Genomic DNA, 16,456 nt, shown 5'->3' with positions numbered 1-16,456 from the left:
TTGAATAAATAAATACTAAATGAAAAATTTAGTAACTCAAGATAAAAATTGCATCATAAATCATACAGTTTATATAAAATAATTATTAAAACAATGAAAAATTCCAATTGACAGATAATTTTGATGGCAATTAAGAAGCATGCAAGGAAAAATTATTCCGTAATATTAGAAAGGAAAAATGTGTGTAATAAATATGTTAAATCATCCTTTACATGTACACAGAATAAACTAAACAAACATACTGTTATTAGACATGAAAACATACAAAACATGAAAGATTCTGTTAAATGTTTGTTGGCTGAAATGTGATCTTAATTTCAGAATCATTCAAAACTAATTAGAAAATTAAGTTATAGAAATAATGTTGAAGCAGTGTTAGATACATTATCTATATACTTTTATTTTCAAAATAAATTAACATGATCTTATCATTCATGTTTTGTAAGAATTGAAATATAATAATTACAAAATTTGATAAATCATCATAAAATTTTTATGATAACAAGAAATATACAGGTAGGCCTCCTACAACGCGATAGATACGTTCCGTGAAAATACTGCCTTGTAGGAAATCACGTTATAGGAGACACCAACTTAATACAAAAACTGGGATTTGGTTCTAAAAAGAGAAAAACTTTGATGTTTGGAATGGCGTTTTTTGAATTTTTCAAACCAGCCATTGCTAGCCACGAATTTAAACCTTATTTCATCAGCCGACGACTGTCCCATTTGTTTTAAATAATCAAATATTTTTAAGGCTTTGTGTTTAACTGCACTTTTATTTAAAGGCAACAGTTTCTTGTTCATATCTTCTAACCATAATATTAGCGCTTGTTCCATTTTTTTTTTTTTCATTATAGGTGCTCTCGGACGAGCAACAATTTTCCCAAGAATAGATGATCCGGATGCAACTGAATTCCTAATCTTTTCTTCCTATTGCTTATTCGACCGAATAGTTGACTCATTTAAATTAAAATGCCTACCAATATCAGCTATCCGCTCTTGATTTTTAATTTGATCTAAAATTTCTATCTTTGTTTGAAGAGATATATTAATAAATTTCCTTTCTAACTTCTTTTCTAACGGTCCTTTCTTTTCATTCAACATTCTTATGGCTAAAATTTTTTCAAGCAGTTTTGTGGACAGTAAAAATCGCAAAAAAATAACTTCCCTTCACTATGTTGTTAAAAATATACACCCAATAGAAGTTTATACTGTATTTTGGACCATTTTTGCAGTCCCCACCTATTGAAAGAGTATAAATTATCGAAAATTCAATGATATATTTGAGTGTTTATGGTAACTGATGCACATCTGTCTAGATACTGGTTTTCCAATGAAACTTTCATGGGAATAACACGTCAACGTGGACAAACAGCTGTTTTCAAGGACATTTAGCTCTGTGGTGTATTACGTGATCCGTTGCGATTTTTCTGTTATGTGAAAGATAATTTGTTTCTAAGTACCATAAACCGCATTGTAAGAAAATTTCCGCATTTTTCCAACCGCGTTGGAGCGAAAACGTGTTGTAAAGGTACCGCGTTGTAGGAGGCCTACCTGTATACTACTCTTTGTCAAAATGTATGATCTTTAAAACACATTTTCAACATTTATTTATACTTTGTTATAATTATATTTTAAAAAAAAGTCATTTAATCAATAGATAGATTTAAGTCAAGAATAGATTTATATAAAAATTATCAGGTTAGAATATTCTGTACATGAACTAATATTATATGACATTGATAGATTAACACTTTGATAGGTTTTGGCTAACAAAACAAGATTTGTCAATTCTGTTTTATCAATGAAACAATTTATTTTTCATTTAATATACAAATTTACAAAAATTGAAACTATTATAAATATTAAAATAAACAAGACACCCACAATTGCTTTCCTAAATCTTGTTGTTGGGCAGACTAAAATGAAACATTTTATTCACAAGTGGAATAAAATGATGAGTTGTTTTATTTTTTTTTATTAATAAAGAAGTGTTGTTCTTTTATTTTTGGATATTTGTCTATAATTTCAAATTTATTCAATTAATTGCTTTCCACACATAAAAAACTAAACTGCTTTGGTTATTTTAATGTTTCTCTTCAAGTTATATAAAACAATTTCAAGCTGGTCTAATTTTATCATTTATAGATGTACCTAGGGTTGCCACCTTTTTAAAATCGCTGACCTGGACGGCAGGTGAGGTTTGTTCGAACAGAAGTTCCTGGCACATGCGTATATCATTTTGCAATGCAAAGAATAATTTGCAGTGCATGCTGGTTCTAAATCAGTTACAGTTAGCAACTAGGGAGACTTGGATTGGAGTAATGCAAGTGACCTAGCTCTATTGGATATTGGAGGTGTATCATGATTAAGAATGAACACTACAAGCAAAACAAAAAAAAGTTAGCAGGTTACGCACGATATCCCCGGACGGTGAGTCAGGTGGTAACACTATTCTGTGCTCATTTCAATCAGACTCCCCTGCCGCCCCCCTACGCTATGCTACTGTCTTTAAGTCAACGACTACCACACTAGTAATTCGGTACACGGGGGAAGAAATATATGCGACTGTTCGCAAATAATTTTGTATATATTCATTTCAACTTGCACAACCCGGAGGAATATTAATTAACCCCGGAGATAATTCACTCAATCTCAGAGTCTCCGGGTCAAACCCGGAGGTGGCAACACTAGATGTACCAGATCTGACCAATAGCAGTCTTTCAAAATCATCATCTAATGAAAGATTACTGATGTTACATCTATCTTTTTTTTTTTTTTTTAACCTCTCATTAAGTTTCTTAATGGACAGTCAACCATCAGAGTTGTCAGAGTTGATGATAGTGTAACAATGAAGAGTTAAAGTTAATTAATATTTAATCAATTGGATTATTATTTCGTAGTAAATTTGTTTTCTAGTTTTTTCATATTATAAATATATAGTGTTATTTTTATTCTTCATAAAAATAATTATAACTTTTATAAATGTTTGAAAATGAATGCTTTTATTAATTAATTTATGAATTACAAAGAAAAATATATTTATTTCTGAAAGTGTATGTTTCTGAATAAACAGGAACTGTATTATCTTCATAAAAGTAATATCTTACTATATTGTAGTTTAACAATTATACATTAGTAAAAAATACTTTTTTCTACAGTATTTATTACCTTATTTTTACTTGAATGTTATATATGTATTTTAAAATAAAAATTAGATCCAAATTTTGATGTACATAAATTAACAACTTTCAAGATATTTCCAAACTATTCTCATATAAACAAACATTGTTATACTTCTGTAAAACTACTTCTTTATCCATACTTTCATGTCATAAATAATGTACAAAACTCTAGAACTTTTTCTAATTTTTAAATAAATTTGGCCACCTAGCTTTATACTTGTGTAGCAGTATCAATTTGTTTTTTTTTAATAAAATGCAATTAAGTAAAATTGTTGTAAAGATTAAAGTCTTTGATTAGATTTTGTAAATTAGCTTAAAAATTTATTATTTTGTTTAACAGAATAATTTTCAAGATTAAGTTATTGATTTACCAAAATTAGCATACTATTTATAATAGGTAATACTCTATCTCAGGAGGACCATATGATGTAGATACAAGACAGGGTATTTACTATTTGGTGTTAAACAATAAACTGTTACACAAATATAAAAATAACAAGGAAGTAAATTTGAAATATAATCTTTGATTTTAAAACTTTCAATAAAACAGAATTATATTTCTATATGTATATAATAAGAATAAACTAAACTGTCTTTTGGCAGTAAAGTTGCCTGTAATTAAAAACTTGCAAGTAAACAAGTATTTTAACATTTCAAAACGTCATCTTTGGGTTGAGCATATACCATTCAAGTTACAATTTAAAAAAAAATACTTTTTAAGTAATTAAAAACTTAATACTGAAAGATAGTTTTGGTTTATTCTTAATCTAAGTTTGGCATCATTAAAGAGCATATTTTTTTATATATGTATATGTTATTGTACAATTTATATTTATAATTAATTCAAATTTAACATATTTTTATTAATGAAACGTTAATATATAAGTAAATATAATTAATTTAGAAATCAACTTAGACTAATCTTGTAAAACAGAAAATTAAATTAACTAATCAATCACAAAAACTAAAATCTCAAATAATAAGAAAGATAATAACCATTGTCCTAGATATGTTGGACACTGTCTCTCACCACCCAATCACTCCATTGTGGGTTTAGTCAAACCTACTTGTGAGCTTGAAAAAATACCCTCTTAGTGCTTACAGGGCAGTAAAAGTAAAGAAGAAAGGGTGTGTGTGTGTGTGGATACAGCTTTACAGAGAAAATTTTAAAGTTTTTTTTAACTCACTAGGAAAAATTCATAACAAAGATTAAACTCTAAATAAATTTCTAATAACAGTACTAAAAATCAAATTAAACCAACATTAAACAAGAAATAAGAAACTTGTTTATTTAACAATCTATATTTACAGAATTTACTTTTACATAATAATCTATGCTAGCTAAAATCAAAAATTTTATTAACAAAATTTGAATATTTTCAAGCAAACCAAACATTTGCATCAAAAATACTGTAAAAACTTATTCCTCTCTTACTGAATAATCTTATATATTGCAGATTGTAATAACTCTTATGGAGAGACTCAACAGACATCTAAAAGGTATGTTTTTAATACTATGATTAGCAAATAGTAAATAATGTTTAATACACTATTATTACTCTATTATGATGTATTTGCAATTAAAAATACTTATACAGTAATACCTCGACTTACGCGAACCCGGAGTTATGAGATTTTCAAATCTCGTCGATTCGTCTTTTGTTTGAGCGCCACGCAACTCTTGATTACTCACTCCCCACACACTATTGTTCAGCTTACATGTTCGGACGTGTCGCGCGGAATCGACACATAGCTACAATTTATTTTGTGTTATTTATTTCTGTGTTTGTTATAACTATGGAGACTTGAGAGACTCTATGTGGTGATTTCTTGCAACCGTGAACGAATCAAAACACAAGATAAGACTAACGAGAACATTTATTAGCTTACATACATCCAACTTGGATTTTACACAAACTGCGATTTACGCAGTTATTGCTTGTTCCCACCTATCGCGTAAGTTCGGGGTATTACTGTATTTTATTTAAAAAACAATAAAATTTTATAAGATTTCATAAGTATTTGATATGACTTTTATTTCAAAAATAGTGTGTGTTAAAAAATGCTAAATGAATGGGAATGAATTAATCTCTCTTTTTTTCTATCAAAACTCATGGAACATGTGGATTGGATTATGGATAATTTATCTTTTGCAAGATGCATCATCACATTATAGTTATTATATTTGTGAGATTCTGTGACACAGTTTTATAAAAAAAATAATATTTTAATAATTTATTAAAACAAATTGTTAACAAAAAAGAAAATTTTAGAAAAAGTGAAGAGGAAGCAACCAAATCTTGACAAAGATAACATTTCCTGGAGAGATGACTCATACAGAGAAGTAAAGTGAAAAATTAGAACTGGATGATGATGTTGCTCCATCTGATTTTATCTTTTTTGGTAACTCAGAGTCTAGAAAGATATAAAATAACTACCAAAAGGTCATATAGGTCATCCAGTTCAGTTGCTTCAGGAGAGATTAACAGTCCTCTTGTTTAGTTTGTCAACTAGTTCTGCCCAAGGAGTCCATCCTTCAGTCTACTTCAGCCAACTAGTTCCAGTCCAGTCCTATCACTACTCAACTATTCTGACTGCCATAAAGAGTCACCCTTCGACTCAATAACTGTTACAATAAATGATAGAAATGGAGAAAAAATAGAGAACTTTTGATTCAAGTCACCCTGAAGATGTTGTTTATCACTGAAGGTAATCTATGTGCAGCCCATTGTAAACTCTCTCTCTCTCATGATCAGAAGACCTTAATTATAAGATAGTTATAAGATAGAAAAGGGTCTTTAGCAGCTCATATTCAATAATATGTAAGATAGGACTGAGTTTCTTTTGAAGTTAATTATGTTTCTTAATATATAGTTGTAACCAATATATATCTCAGTTAAATAAATCTAATTTTGATAGTTCAATCATGTTATTGTGTGCATCATTCCAGGGTTCCCTGTCTCTCTTACAGGGAAATGACACCCCCATAGGATCCACATCTTCATGGATGGCTCCAAGTCTGACAAAGGCGTTGGGTGCTCAATGGTGATCACCTACAACAAAAGAAATTTATACCAGGTGCAGTACAAGCTTGGCGAACACTGCAATGCTAACCAAGCAGAGTCGCTAGCCATCTTCCATGCCCTACAGTGGACTTTGAACAATAGTCATCATCACAACAAAGAATGTCACCATTCTCAGTGACAGCCGTGTCGCACTCCAGCAACTGAAAAAAGCTGAACAGCAACTACTCAACGGTCTATCAAAGCATACACATTATAATTCATTTACGCCGTATCATCATCATCAGGCTCCACTGGGTGAAAGGCCATGCTGATAATGCTGGCAACAAGAGAGCAAACTTGCTGGCCTGCACCGCTCCAAAAGGATCACTCACTATTCTTTCAGTGCTATTCCCCCTAAATGGCTTCACAACCAAATCAGAGAATACTCCTGGAAATGTTGGCAAGACAGGTGGGACACTGGTACAACAGGTAGACCCCACCAATTTATTCCTAGTGTGAAACAACGTCACAGTTATAAACACCTGATTCCCTCCTTCTCAACTACACAGATGTATACAGGGCATGGAAACTTTCGCAGTTACCTGAAAAGGTTTCTGAATAAAACTGATGGACTCTGCCCATGCCCTCTCAAAGAACAGGAAGACCCACTGTAAATTTTCTTTCACTGCCCTATCTACTCAAGCCAACGAAAGGGACTCATAAATGAAATACAAAACAGGAATGAGCTCTGGCCTTATGAGCTTAGGGTCTTCACAGAAAACAAACACATCTACAAAGCCTTAAAGAAATTCATTCAAGACATCAAGATATTGGACTAGCATGAAGTAATCTATGTTGCAACCCTGTAATTATCATGGTAACAGTAATTGTGTCCCCTGTTATTTAATGTAAATCTTTACATCACCGTATACCAACTTCAAAAATTTTTTCTACAAAGTCACCAAATTATGTATGTGAAAGTATTACTTGTGTAACTTTCCACTCTGAAATTGTACTCTCTGGATTTTTATATGAATTTTCTGCAATGTAACGACAATGTTTTATCTGTCTACATACTCATCAGCATCCTTTGACTGTTTATCTACTGTACTAACTGTATACAACTGTAAATAATGTAATGTAAGTATTTGTCTTAAATATATGCGATGCAGACACCTTGAGTCCCATGGACTAAGGTCTTTTTCCCTCTATCCTATCTCCTGTACTTCCCCTTCACCCTAACTTCTTCATACACAACTTTACATCTTCCTCCTGCTTCTGGTCTTGGGATATACCACTGAGTGTAACCCATACCCGTCTTCACTCGATGTCTCTCTTACTTCCCTCCTCCATCTGCTGAAGTCCTACATTCATACCACTCAATTACATGGAAAATGCACAAAATTTAAATGGGTTTCCTATATTTCCAAAGTCAAAGATATAGGTGGTGTCAGATCTGACCCAAGTGGTGCTTTGTCCATCTCATATATTTATGTTGTTCATTTAAACTTAAATTTAAAAAATTAGCAAAATTTCTTGTATTTTATTGTTATAAAAGGAAAGTTTCCTTTCTAATTCAACATATTTCTTATTTTAATTTCTTTGTTTCATGCTAAACTTACAACCCTGTAATATATTGTATTGAATATCACAAGTACAGTAATTACAATAAAATTTAAAAATTACTGGCAATGTTAATCAAGTATTAATAAATAGTAATATTTTGTTTTTTTAATTTATTAATTAATGTTAATTTATATATGATAATAAATCCTTTAAAAAGTATAATATTTAATTGAATTTCTTGTGTCGTAACATATTTCACATATCAAAATCTACTTATACATGAATAGAATAGAATGTTTATTATTATTTATTGTACAAATGAAACACAAAAGCAATTTTGTAGCATTCTGTCTGTATTTGCAAGAACTAATAAATTACAAAAATAAATTTCTTTACCATAAAAAAATAAATCATCATCATCATACCTTTCCATGTTCCTCAATACCAGTTAGCATAACAATAACACAGACTTTGTGTTCCCATATCATTCTCCAAAAATCAAATACTGTTCTTTCTAGAGGGCCTTGAGCACATATGAAAGTTTTCCTTGATTTATAACCCTAGAATATATTTTAAAAAATTATTTTTTATAAATTTATGATTTTGTATTTGAAATAAATATTAAAAAATTCTAATAAAACTTAATTTTTTTATTTACTCTTTTGTTGCTTTCTGAAAGTATCTCATTACAACCATTTGTGTTTAATAATACTAAAATAGGCCCAACAAATGTTTTAATATAATTATGAAAATTTTTCATACTCATTAATAAGATTCATTTTAGCTTTACATATTATATATATATATATATTAAAATAATATAACTTTTCAAAATTCTCTAATAACTTTGAAATTATAGAAATAGCAGAAACAAAATATGTCAATTGACATTAAAAGTTTAATCTTGCTTATTGCTATAGTAACTAAGCTAGATGTTTGTTTGACAGGGCTCATGACTCAAAATCTAGTCAGAGAGAATGTTTATTAAAATTTCATTTCTTAAATTTGGTTATAACTAATGCACTTTGACTGTTTANCCTTTTGGTGATTATATAAATACAAAATTATAATTTTTATATCAAGCAGTAAATTTTATAATACTAACAGTACAAATACAAGAATAATCAGCAAATTAATCATGAAAAAGCAATGATATTAAAATTACAAATCAAACCAGTTAGACAAAATCATCAATTGTTCATTAGATACTTCATCTTTGTGGCACTAATCAACAGAAAAATTTAAAATGAAAAAAGCATCCAAGTATTTTTCTACAATAATTCATTCTGACTGTCAGTGTCATCCTATTTTTCTTTCAATTTAAATTTTGTCTTATTAAAGAATGAAGAAAATGGTACAATCCTTAATGAAAGTTAAATAAAATAAAAATCAGACAATACTGACAGATCAGAAAGAGTTATCTGAGAAAAACATTATAATTTATTTCCTAGCCATAACTGTAGCTTTAAAATGAAGTATTTTCAAATTAAACTATCTATGCAGAATAAAATAAAAACTTTCACAATGAAAATATACTAGATGAAATATATTAATATAATATTTATCATATAAATCAGGATATATAAATATATCACCTATAATATTTTCAAAATTCTGTAACATTTAAATTGTCATCATCTTTGTAATCATACTGTATTTCCATTACAATTTATTAAACAATTGGCAGTTTGAAGCCATTATAGTCATCAAATAAATGAAACCACACAGATTAAACAAAACAAAAATTTAGAATGTTTGTGTTTATCAGTATTTAATGAGGATTGTAGTTTAAAAATATTTTTAAATCTTATGGCCATGTTATAAAGCATGTTAAACATAATTAAGCTAATAAAATATAAGACAGGGATGGCCAACACGTAGACCACGGTCGACCGCAAAGGTTTTGAAAGTAGTCTGCGAAGCTAAAGTTGAACAATTTGCTTTCACTTAAATTAATGTTTAAAAATCTTAATTCGATAATTTATTCTTACAATAATAGACTGTCTGTGCAATGTACCCATACTGTTTGTATTTATCCCAATGAACAATGCAAATGGATGTTAACGCATGTGCATATAAAAATCCTAAAATTGTTTGCCCATATTCATAGTTGCCCGCAGACTATATTTTACCAAAAAAGCAGACCCTAAAAGATAAAAGTTTGGCCACACCTGATATAAAGCATATCAGTATTTGCTTGTATGAAGTCACTAAAAGTACGAAGCTCCAGACAAAAGCATATGTTGTTTATACTTTATATTATCTTCCGTATGCTATTGAATGGAGGAAAAATTGAATATTAAATGATAAACGTTTTTGTTCGAAAATATGATATGAATTCAAGGGACGGAGCAGCAACTCTCAGAAAGTCATAAAAATANTTTAATATACAGTAATACCCCGACTTATGTGAACCCGGAGTTACATAATTTTCAAATCTCGTCGATTCATCTTTTGTTTGAGTGCCACACAACCCTTGATTACTCACTCCCCCACACTATTGTTCAACTTACATGTTTGGATGTGTCGCGTGGAATCCACATATAGCTACAATTTATTTTGTGTTATTTATTTCTGTGTTTGTTATATCTACGGACACTCGAGAGACTCTACTATGTCATCCAAACGAAGTAGAACTAATTCTTCTGCATCAAACAAGAAAAGAAAAACTTTATCTTTGGAATGGAAAGTTAACATTGGGTATGTTCGTAAAGTCGAACGAGTTAAGCGAGAATGAAGTCATCGTTATTCCTATTTCGTTAAACTTTTCGAATGATTCATTACTAACGCGTTTAACTCGTTTGACTTTACGAACATACCCATTATTAAAGACTTCAATACAAAAATGAAAATTTGTGAATTGGCAAAGAAGTTTGATCTACCGGAATTGTTGGTCAGAACAATTATAAAAGGCAAAGAAAAGATTCTTGAAGCTGTGAAAAATGCTCAATCTTTTAAATTCAAGCATCATTCGTAAATGTCACAGTATTATCGCTGAGATGGAAACAATGTTAAAATTATGGCGTAATAATCAAGTAAATGTGAAAAATTGTAAAATAATATAGGCCTAATTTGTTATACATATGTTTATCTAAGATTTTATTAAACATTTTTTTCTAAATTATTATTTTCTTTAGTCTCCGGCCCGAATTAAAAATTATTTGTATGTATTTATATGTGAAATTATACCCCAACTTATGTGAATTCGACTTACACTGTTACCGCTCGGTCCCACCTATCGCGTAAGTTCGGAGTATTACTGTATTAAACTTTCAAATTAATTTGAAAAAGTCATTCTTAATTAAAAAAATGCAATTATGTTTTACTTTAATGTAATTAACAAAAATACATTTACATTCTCCAACAACAATTTTTACTGTTTATATTAAAGTCACAAAATATATTTTTATTACTTTACTTAATTCATGAAAACTTACCTTAACAAAATTTGCATTTATATAATCAGAACCAGGAATTCCTTCAATAACTGGTAAACGCACTCTTGTTTGATCATCTAAAAATCATAATTTAATAAAATTTCAGTTTATTGTTAATATCAATCTAATTCATGTAACTAAATAATTATTTTATTAAAGAAAATGCATTCATTTTCTTTAATAAAAATTCAATTTGAAAAAATTGAAGTTGTGTTGAAATATATATGAACATACATAAACTGATTTTCATTCTAATATTTTAAAAAGCATATAAACTAAACTTACAGGCTTTAATATCAGGATATCTGTTTTTAATTATATTGTCCGGACTATCTGATGCATTTGTTGTTCTATCTTTATGCTTTTCTGGTAAAGCCTAAATGCAATGAGTTTATTAATAAAGTTTTGTAACATATTAAATGTATTAAAAATCATATAATAATTTATTATTTAATGGTTTTGATGGAAGAATTATATATTCTTTCATCAAAATCTTGTTTTTTTAAAACTAAATAATTATTTTCATAATTCAAATAAAAACCTAAGTAATGATATTATCTATATACTGATAAATTTGTGACAGTCAAACATGTGGTTTTACTTGTCTCAGATCTGAAATTTATTAATTTGAAAAAATTGAAGTTGTGTTGAAATATATATGAACATACATAAACTGATTTTCATTCTAATATTTTAAAAAGCATTAAAAACAATTGCATGTCAGATAAAAATTAAACTAAACTTCACTTTTTAAAAACTCTTATTTATTTAAGATTTATAAAATAAATATCAGCTGCCTAAAATAATTTTGATGCTTGGAATTATAGCAAATCAAAAACCTTAAATTTCAGCATAAATATTTTTAATGGCTAATGTTTAAATAGGCCTTTAAATAAAGTTCAAAAACATTAGCCATTAAGAATAGTTATGCTGGAATTTAAGGTTTTTGTTTTGACAAATTAAATTTTTCCAGTTTTGTTAGTACTAAAATTATAGCTCTCAACTTTGGATTTTATAGTCACATTAAGTTAAATTAGTTATGATTTCATAAATCCCTTTAGTTTTAAGATTTGGAATGATGTTTTTGTGAATTTTAGAAAAACATCAATAAATGCAGCAATATAAATATGTCTTATTTGTATGAAAAAAGTGATTATCATTCAAAACTTTTAGGAAATATAGCAAAAAAAAAAAAAAAATGCTACATTTTGTTCCATAACAATCTATTGATGCTATTAACAAAATTATTTGGCATTCATTGCAGATATTATTTTCTACTTCAAAAATCTGCATCATCTTTCAGATGAAAAATGAAAATAGACTAGATATGATATGAACAGTACACAATACATATCACTAAGCTAATAAAATACAAAGTTGATTCATCCAGTAGTCACTAGCATAATTTTAAGAAATAGTCAAACATCTGTAATAAAAGACTGAAGAGGGGGCCTGAAATGCATTTCCTGTTATAATAAAGTTGAAATTGTCAATTACTGGTGTGTTCCTTGTATGATTTATTCTCTTCAGCAAAATTTATGCTTATCACTAAAGGATGTATTGAGAGAATGAGTAGCAATTAAGCAATGAAATAAAAAGTATAGAATAAATTTAATTTAATGTAGAACTTTAATTGATTACTTTTTGTGTATCCTTATTTACAGTGTCTTAATAATAATATGACAAAATATTTAAAAAAATTCTGAAAAATATCTAGCAAATCTGATAATTTATTTATCTAAAAAATAAACTATTATTAGGCATTCATTCATATTAATTTAATTATAACCTAACACGCTTAACTCGTTTGACTTTACGAACGTACCCATTATTAAAGACTTCAATACAAAAATGAAAATTTGTGAATTGGCAAAGAAGTTTGATCTACCGGAATTGTTGGTCAGAACAATTATAAAAGGCAAAGAAAAAATTCTCGAAGCTGTGAAAAATGCTCAATCTTTAAATTCAAGCATNAAGAAATATACTAGAAACTTCGACCAGAATTAATCCACTGAAGATTTATGTTATTTCTGTTTTAATTAATTAATTAATTTATTTGTTTATATATTCTTCCGTTATTTTTGCCTGTAAAATTTTTTGATTTAAATATTTTTATGTTCTATTTATGGAACATTTGCGTTCCATTTTTTCGACCTGAAGATGGCCTATTAACTAGGTTGAAAACGTTTGTTTTTGCAAATTATATTTATTTCTCGGCAAAAAAAGGTGTTTTCGTTATTATTATTTAGTGGCTGAGCGATTTTGGTATTGTATTATTGGTATTATTATTCTTTATTTGTTCGTTTTCTATACTATTAAATGAATTTTTCATATATAATTTAACATCTGTCACTAGTCCTGTGCGAAATTATTGAATTTTCAAATATGTTTTGATTTTACTTTTTTGTTTTCTGTTTACTAATAGTTTAATTTCGTCAGACATTTCATTAATATCTTTATTTTATTTCATTTTTTTTTTAAATTCAAAATTAAAATTCATCGTAATCTCTGAAAATTCCTAATAACTTTATATCCTCTTTCCTCTGGAAATCATTTCCTTTTGTATTTCAAATGAAAATAAAATAAAATGTTTATTACATTTATAAACAGACATAAATAAAATTCTACACCAAAAAAAAAAAAAGTATCTCTATAATATATAAAGACTGGCCCAAAAAATTTTTTAATCATATTTTATTTTGGGTGCTTTGGATATGCTTGTGAATATGAATGATAAGAAGTTCTGAATATTTTCTTCCTATTCCTTAAACTGCTTTTCTTTAACTTTAATTTTTTATTATTCCTAGCACTTTCTGGTTCCCATCATTCAAGATTTTTAATGTTTTACAGTTAGTGGCATACCAATGAGTCAGTGTATGGCATCAAAGATACTCATAATAAATTTAAAGTAATGTCAAAAATGTGTATTTTTATAAGTAAAAACTATGCAAATACTATTTAAAAAGTAGATAAACAGTTAGCTTGGTCCTCTTAGAAGTTTGGGACACACTAGTGTGCTGCAGCTAAGTAATTATCAAAACATTATTAAGTAACAATGTGGCTATTAAATTTAGGATAATTAGGATGAAGAAAATTATTAGGACAATAATCATGAAAGAATTTTGGATTGAGATAAAACTAATATTTTATGAAAATGTGACTTTTTGCTAATTACATAATTTTGTTTTTATATTTATTGTGAACATTCTTGATAATGACTTACAGGAACCAGAAAATACTAGAAAAGTGAGAAATATAAACTCCAAAATGGTAGTTTAAAGAATAAGTTAATATTGGCACTGTTCTTTTTGTGTTAAGTAATGTGAATGTGTTTTTATTTTACAAAACTGGCAAAAAAATAAAAAAAATACGATTTAGTATTTAAGTATTTAAATAACAGTTTAAATTTTTTTAATGAACTTTTGGGTAATATTCCAAATTAAATATGTACCATAATTTTCATAAATATTATTTAATTTGGAAAAAATTTTATTACTACTTATTATATTTTATATACAATTTACAATTGGTTTATTAATTTTGAACAAACTGATTTGAAATCTGATTATTTTCTTTTAAAGAAAAATCAAAAATAATTTTATATTAAATCATATTTTTTGATAAAAAATTGAATGCAATGAAATGAATAAATTAATTATTAATTTCCTCCATATTTGTTAACATATTCCACATGTTATGTTAAGAAAATGAAGGAATAAACTAAATTATTTTAGTGATAAATCATAAAATAGTTTCTATTAACTAATTATGATTGATTGATTGATTGATTAGTTACCACTAGCATATTATAAGCTACAAGATCAATCACAATTATCCAATTATGGATATGATTGATCCTCAATGGAGTCATCCAGTTCAGATGAGGGATGAAGCTGGAACTTGTATTGTTCATAATAAATTATGAAAGCCTGAATAAAATTTACACTGTAATCAATATAGCAGTAAAGTAACATCTTACTGCATGATCATCTGACCAACTTATTAATGAATTAAATAATAATGAAAAGTTATTTAAGGTATGAAAGTTATTGGTGATCAATCTATATCACCAATATATATATATATGTTTGTGTGTGTATGTGTGTATACATACATACAGTGCTTTTTTTTTCTAAAAATTACTTCTAGTACATATATATGGTGACTGAACAAATAAAATTTATTTTTTTACCAAGCAACTGCCAGTACTAAGTACCAGCTATCCATATTTTTATGCTATCCGTGGGTACAATGTTGGACATGTTCTGGCTGTAAAATAGCCCTGTATACACAGTATATATAAAACATTAAAACATTATAAAATATCAATGAATCTGAATAAAAACTGATTCAAAAAATTTCATTGATAATAAATGTTTAAAATATTTTATTAATGCATTTTAAAAAGCACTAATTAGGAATGTACCCATAGCAGAACTATAGTCAAGGTCATTGTTGTCTGAAACTGCTGAAATCAAAACTTGTACTGTACTTTGTTTTGTTTATAAAGTAAATTTGCCATTGAATTATTCAGAATATTTTACTAAGAATGTATTTTTTGATTTTTGTAAATTATAAAATGATCAAATATAATTGTAAATATGAAAGCAGGAGCTACCTAATATATTCTGAGACTATCATCTCATTCATATTTCTTACTAAAATATTCTACAATACTAGAATATAATTTTATTATAATAATAAAAAACTCATAACTGTAAGTGATATAAGCACAATCACAAAAATTGCCCAGAACAGTTTATATTTAAATGTATGTTGTTTTATTAAATAGGAAGAACGAAAAATACCTAACACAGATCAATGAGTTTTTATCATATATTGACAATATTTTAGAAAGGAAAGACTTTCAGCTAAAAAAACAAACAAAATTTTGCAACAAATGATAATTCTCATCTGGTGACTTATCTTTCATATAATAAATCATCATAAATATTTAGCTCTTGCTGTAGGTGACAAACTGGTTACCAAAAGTCAAGGATTTCATATACATGTAAAGTGGATAATGATTATTCTTAAATAACTTGTATTGTTCAGCTAATGTTTGATACATATATTGCAAAATGTTCAGATTTCTCTCATTAAAAAGCCCAAATGAGAAAACACTTCTCAAAATTTTACAAGTTTTAGGTATTTAATCATTTAGCTTTGATTTATATCACTATTTTTAAAAATAATTTTATACATAAATAATTTTGTATATTTTTAAATATTATATTATATTACAGTATATATATATATA

At 27.6% G+C, this 16,456-nt stretch overlaps 1 protein-coding gene across 1 annotated transcript in view; it reads right to left on the bottom strand.

Annotated features, from left to right (window-relative positions):
• The window catches only part of LOC111641360 (receptor-type tyrosine-protein phosphatase alpha-like), a 372,536-nt gene that overhangs the window by 24,379 nt on the left and 331,701 nt on the right, over window positions 1-16,456 (bottom strand). The window contains exons 14-16 of the mRNA XM_023387510.1: window positions 11,482-11,572; window positions 11,197-11,273; window positions 8,185-8,319 (exon numbers count right to left, since the gene is read on the bottom strand). Of these exons, the coding sequence (XP_023243278.1) occupies window positions 8,185-8,319; window positions 11,197-11,273; window positions 11,482-11,572 (303 nt within the window). The remainder of the gene's footprint in view (window positions 1-8,184; window positions 8,320-11,196; window positions 11,274-11,481; window positions 11,573-16,456) is intronic.

The sequence above is a fragment of the Centruroides sculpturatus genome, unplaced genomic scaffold (assembly GCF_000671375.1).
Source record: "Centruroides sculpturatus isolate CEXI.00-Female unplaced genomic scaffold, Cexi_2.0 scaffold196, whole genome shotgun sequence".
Taxonomy (NCBI): Eukaryota; Metazoa; Arthropoda; class Arachnida; order Scorpiones; family Buthidae; genus Centruroides; species Centruroides sculpturatus.
This window is presented reverse-complemented; position numbering and strand designations above follow the sequence as displayed.